The sequence below is a fragment of the Rhincodon typus genome, chromosome 41, assembly GCF_021869965.1.
Source record: "Rhincodon typus isolate 14 chromosome 41, sRhiTyp1.1, whole genome shotgun sequence".
NCBI classification, from domain to species: Eukaryota; Metazoa; Chordata; class Chondrichthyes; order Orectolobiformes; family Rhincodontidae; genus Rhincodon; species Rhincodon typus.
Window position 1 is genome coordinate 2515073 of NC_063372.1, and position 3929 is coordinate 2519001.

The 3929-nt window shown below is 40.4% G+C and overlaps 1 protein-coding gene across 1 annotated transcript in view; it reads left to right on the top strand.

Moving 5' to 3' along the window:
- The window catches only part of dazap2 (DAZ associated protein 2), a 7779-nt gene extending 4471 nt beyond the window's left edge, over positions 1-3308 (top strand). Inside the window, exon 2 of the mRNA XM_048618810.1 lies at positions 2965-3308. Coding sequence (XP_048474767.1) covers positions 2965-3204 — 240 coding nt within the window. The 3' untranslated portion in view covers positions 3205-3308. The remainder of the gene's footprint in view (positions 1-2964) is intronic.
- Positions 3309-3929: the final 621 nt, after the last annotated feature.

Genomic DNA, 3929 nt, shown 5'->3' on the forward strand with positions numbered 1-3929 from the left:
GTAGTCTTTTGTCTGCTGCAGAGTGCCATGGTTTCCTGTTTATCTGCTTCGCAAGAAGGGAGCTCAGCTGAAATATGTTAAATTAGTTCCAACGATCGCTGTTTAGTATAAGCACATTCCTGTTCAGAGGATATGTATGTCAGACTGTGACAGATAGGAAATCTGCCATCGCGTGCGTTTTTGGGCACTATTTTTCAGAATTAACATGGAAAGGATAACTTCCATTCATATTTGTACTTTTAACATTGTGAAACCTCTCGGCACTTCACATGTTGTCCTAGACAGTGAGCCTCGGAAGGAGATTCTGTGTGATTTAAAACTTGGCTGAAATTTGGTTTGAAAAAGCATTCGACTCTGAAAGCACTCCAGGCTGTTCCAGCAACTGACTTGAAAAATTGTGGCTTTGTGGTATGGACAACTTGCACAGGCTCCGAGAGGTGAACTAATTATTTTCATGTGTTGGGTAGAAATTGTAATGATTGCCACTGTTTTTTTTTTTTTTTTTTTTCTTTTTTTTTGCAAAGCAAACAATGAGGGTCCTCACTTCCTGGTTTCATCCAGTTTAGTAATCTCCATAGTCTTCCAAGAAATCAGCTTGCCACTGTTCATGCTGCAGAGTGGAATCTGGTTTTGAAGGGGATTGCAGAGAGATGCGAGATGTTATTCACAGTTAAGGAATGGGTTTAAGGCATGTTTTCCCTCCCCACCTGCTCCCAGGAGACTCCAGCATTCCTTGTCTCACCCTCTCCTGTACTACACAACACTCCTCTCCCTCCACTCCTTCATGAACACCATATACGAGAGAGAGCTGCAGGATCAGTTCCGAGAGGATTTGTGCAAGAACAAAAGACAAGTTCTCAATCTCTGGTAGTATTCACATCCTTAAAAGTACCAGGTGTAACAACATGCTTCTTTCCCCTCGTTTGGAAACTTCTGTTGTGGCTAACCTCACTTAATGTGAATATTACAGGAAACATGTTTTCTTTGGTTTTCCTGCTTGGTCTAAATAGTTCAACCGCACATACCAAAATACTTAGTTGAATAATTGGCTCAAAATATTTTGAGCCCACCCTGCTATTTACTAGTGATCATAACCATTGCAGACTTTAGACTCTGACAAGTTATTTTAATTTAATGTTTGCTATACTTGGATTGGAGCCCAAGTGTCTTTTGCTTTGTCAGAACAATCTCCACAACTCCCTGCCTCCCCCATTAACCTTTTCCAGAATTACCTTCCTTTTGGCACAAAATTGGTTAATATCATTGATATATTGATATTTTAATTTAGAGAGTTGATTGTTATTTTAATATCTTGATGTTAGAATACCTTTTTAATGAGCATGACCGGGAAGAGATGGTTTAACTTACTTAATTTCTTATTTTATCAAAATAAGAGGAAGCTGGAAGTGAGAACTAATATTATCTTTTTACTATGAGTAAATGTTATCCCCAGAATGAAGCCTGAATGGACATCACCTCAGAGCTCTGAAATAAATTGTCTCATCTAAATTTACTGTACTCCGTTACTAGAGGGCCTCCTGGAATGGGTGAGCTTTCAAGATGATGGTACTATTGTGTTAGCAAATGTTAAATCTGCAGCATTTGCTGTCCCTGAATTGACAGGTTTGTTTGCCCATTTCTTGGACACTAAAGAGTCAACCACATAGAAACAGACTACATGAGTAGGCCAGAGATAGTAGGAACTGCCGATGCTGGAGAATCTGAGAAATCAAGGTATAGAGCTGGACGAACACAGCAGGCCAAGCAGCAGCAGAGGAGCAGGAAAGCTGACATTTTGGGCCTAGACCCTTCAGAAAATTTCCTGAAGAAGGGCCTAGACTCAACATCAGCTTTCCTGCTGCTTGGCCTGTGGTGTTCATCCAGCTCTATACCTTGTCACATGAATAGGCCATTCAGCCCTCTTGAGTCTGTTCTGCCATTCGGTATGATCATGGCTGATCATCCAACTCGGTTCCCTGTTCCTGCTTTCTCTCCATTCCCACTTGATCCCTTTAGCCCTAAGAACTATATCTGACTCCTTGAAAACATTCAATGTTTTGGCCTCCACCACTTTCTGTGCCTGAGAATTCCACAGGCTCACCACTGTCTGGTGAAGACATTTCCTCCTCCTCATCTCAGTCCTAAATGGCCTACTTTGTATCCTTCGACCATGACCCCTGGTTCTGGGCTCCCTGGTCATAGGGAACATCCTGTCTAGTCCTGTTAGAATTTTTTCTCTATTAGTTACATCTTCTTCTTGACAAATCTACTGGAATTTCTCGCACAGTTTCCCTGCCTGTGCTGACTCTCTGATCCTGGCACTGTTTCCCGAGTACTCTGCCACTCGATCTTTTATAATTTTCCCAGCTACCAATGTCTGGCTAACTGGTCTATATTTTAAAGAAAAACAAACAACTAGTGGGCCTGAATTCATGTGGGGGTCAGACCAGTAAGATTGGCAGATTTCCTTCTCTAATGGGCACAAGGAAACTAGCTGGTTCCATTACTGAGACAATCTTTATGCCAGTTGATTTTAAATTCTACCAGTTGCCATGCTGAGTTTTGAACCTCTGTCCCAGAGCATTAGCCTCAGCCAGTGGCATCACCGTGATAACAGTCTCCACATATGGAGGAACTAAAGATCTAATTGAGAATTCTAGGGGAATGAGCAGGGGAGGATCACATGCTGGAAATGTGAAAATATAAACAGTGCTGAAAAAATTCATCCACACTTTTTAAAAAAGTCGAAGGACAAGTTAAAGTTTCATCTGTTGCCCCTTCACAAGAATACATGGTTAGACCTGAAACTTGAACTTGTTGTTTCTCTTTGTCTTGATGCACCTTTTGTTTCCAGGAACATTGTCAGCTGTTTATTTCAAATAGCCTTGGATGACATTATACAGTAAACTTTTTATCCTTTTCTTTTTCCTGTGAAATGATCATTTGAATTTGTTTACATCCCAGCTTCACCAGCAGCCAAGATTTGTCCAGGCTCCACCTGGTTATCCAGGTGGCTTTTATGTGCCACCCACAAGCCAAATGCAAATGGGTCCAACTGGGGCAGCCATGCCCATACAGTACTATGCAGTGCCACAAGTCTTCTCTCCATCTTCAACTGTGTTCGTGAAGGATGGGTATGATGCAGGTGCCAGGTTTGGGGCAGGAGCCACTGCTAATATTCCAGTAAGTGTTCTAAACAGTTAGTGCTATGGGTATGGTTATGAGTTATAGTGTGGCACAGTGTTATCTGTGATGAGGGTGAATTGGTTGTAATTTTGGTTTTACAAAACTTTCAGTTTCTGTATTATGATGCTAAAGCAACCACAGGTTTTAAAAAGCCAACTATATCATTTAAGTAACTCATACTGTAATTTCAAACTACAATAATAAATGAGTTTAAAAACTACATTCCTAGTTGTCTTTCTCTCCTCTTTCACCCATTTCTTTTGTCAGCTTTCTCTTACACTTTTTTTTTAAAAATAAGAGAAATTTTCTGTCTATAGCACAAAAGTAAAGAAATCATCAGACCTATGAATAATGAGTCGAGCTGTTGCAACACTTTTTTTTTTATTTTAAATGCCAATCTCCTTAATTACTAGAGATAATCATTTGGCAGAGTTGACAGGGAGAGCCACTGTAGGGGGAAAAGCATGGCCAAATTTGGAAGAAGTGCTGAAATTCATTTCCTAGGGCAATCGATCATGTTCAAGGAAACCATCATTACCCAAGATACATCACTAGAAATAACTAACTGTCTCCACCTGGCTGTCTTGAGTAACAATGCTATAGAGAACCAGAAGCAGCCATTTCCATCCATCAGTTGCAATCTCCACTTTACCTCTGCCTTTCAAATAGCAAATATTTATTCTGCTTTATCTGAATTTTATAACGTCTTTCATTTCTGTCTCCCTGTTGTTCCATATTTATGG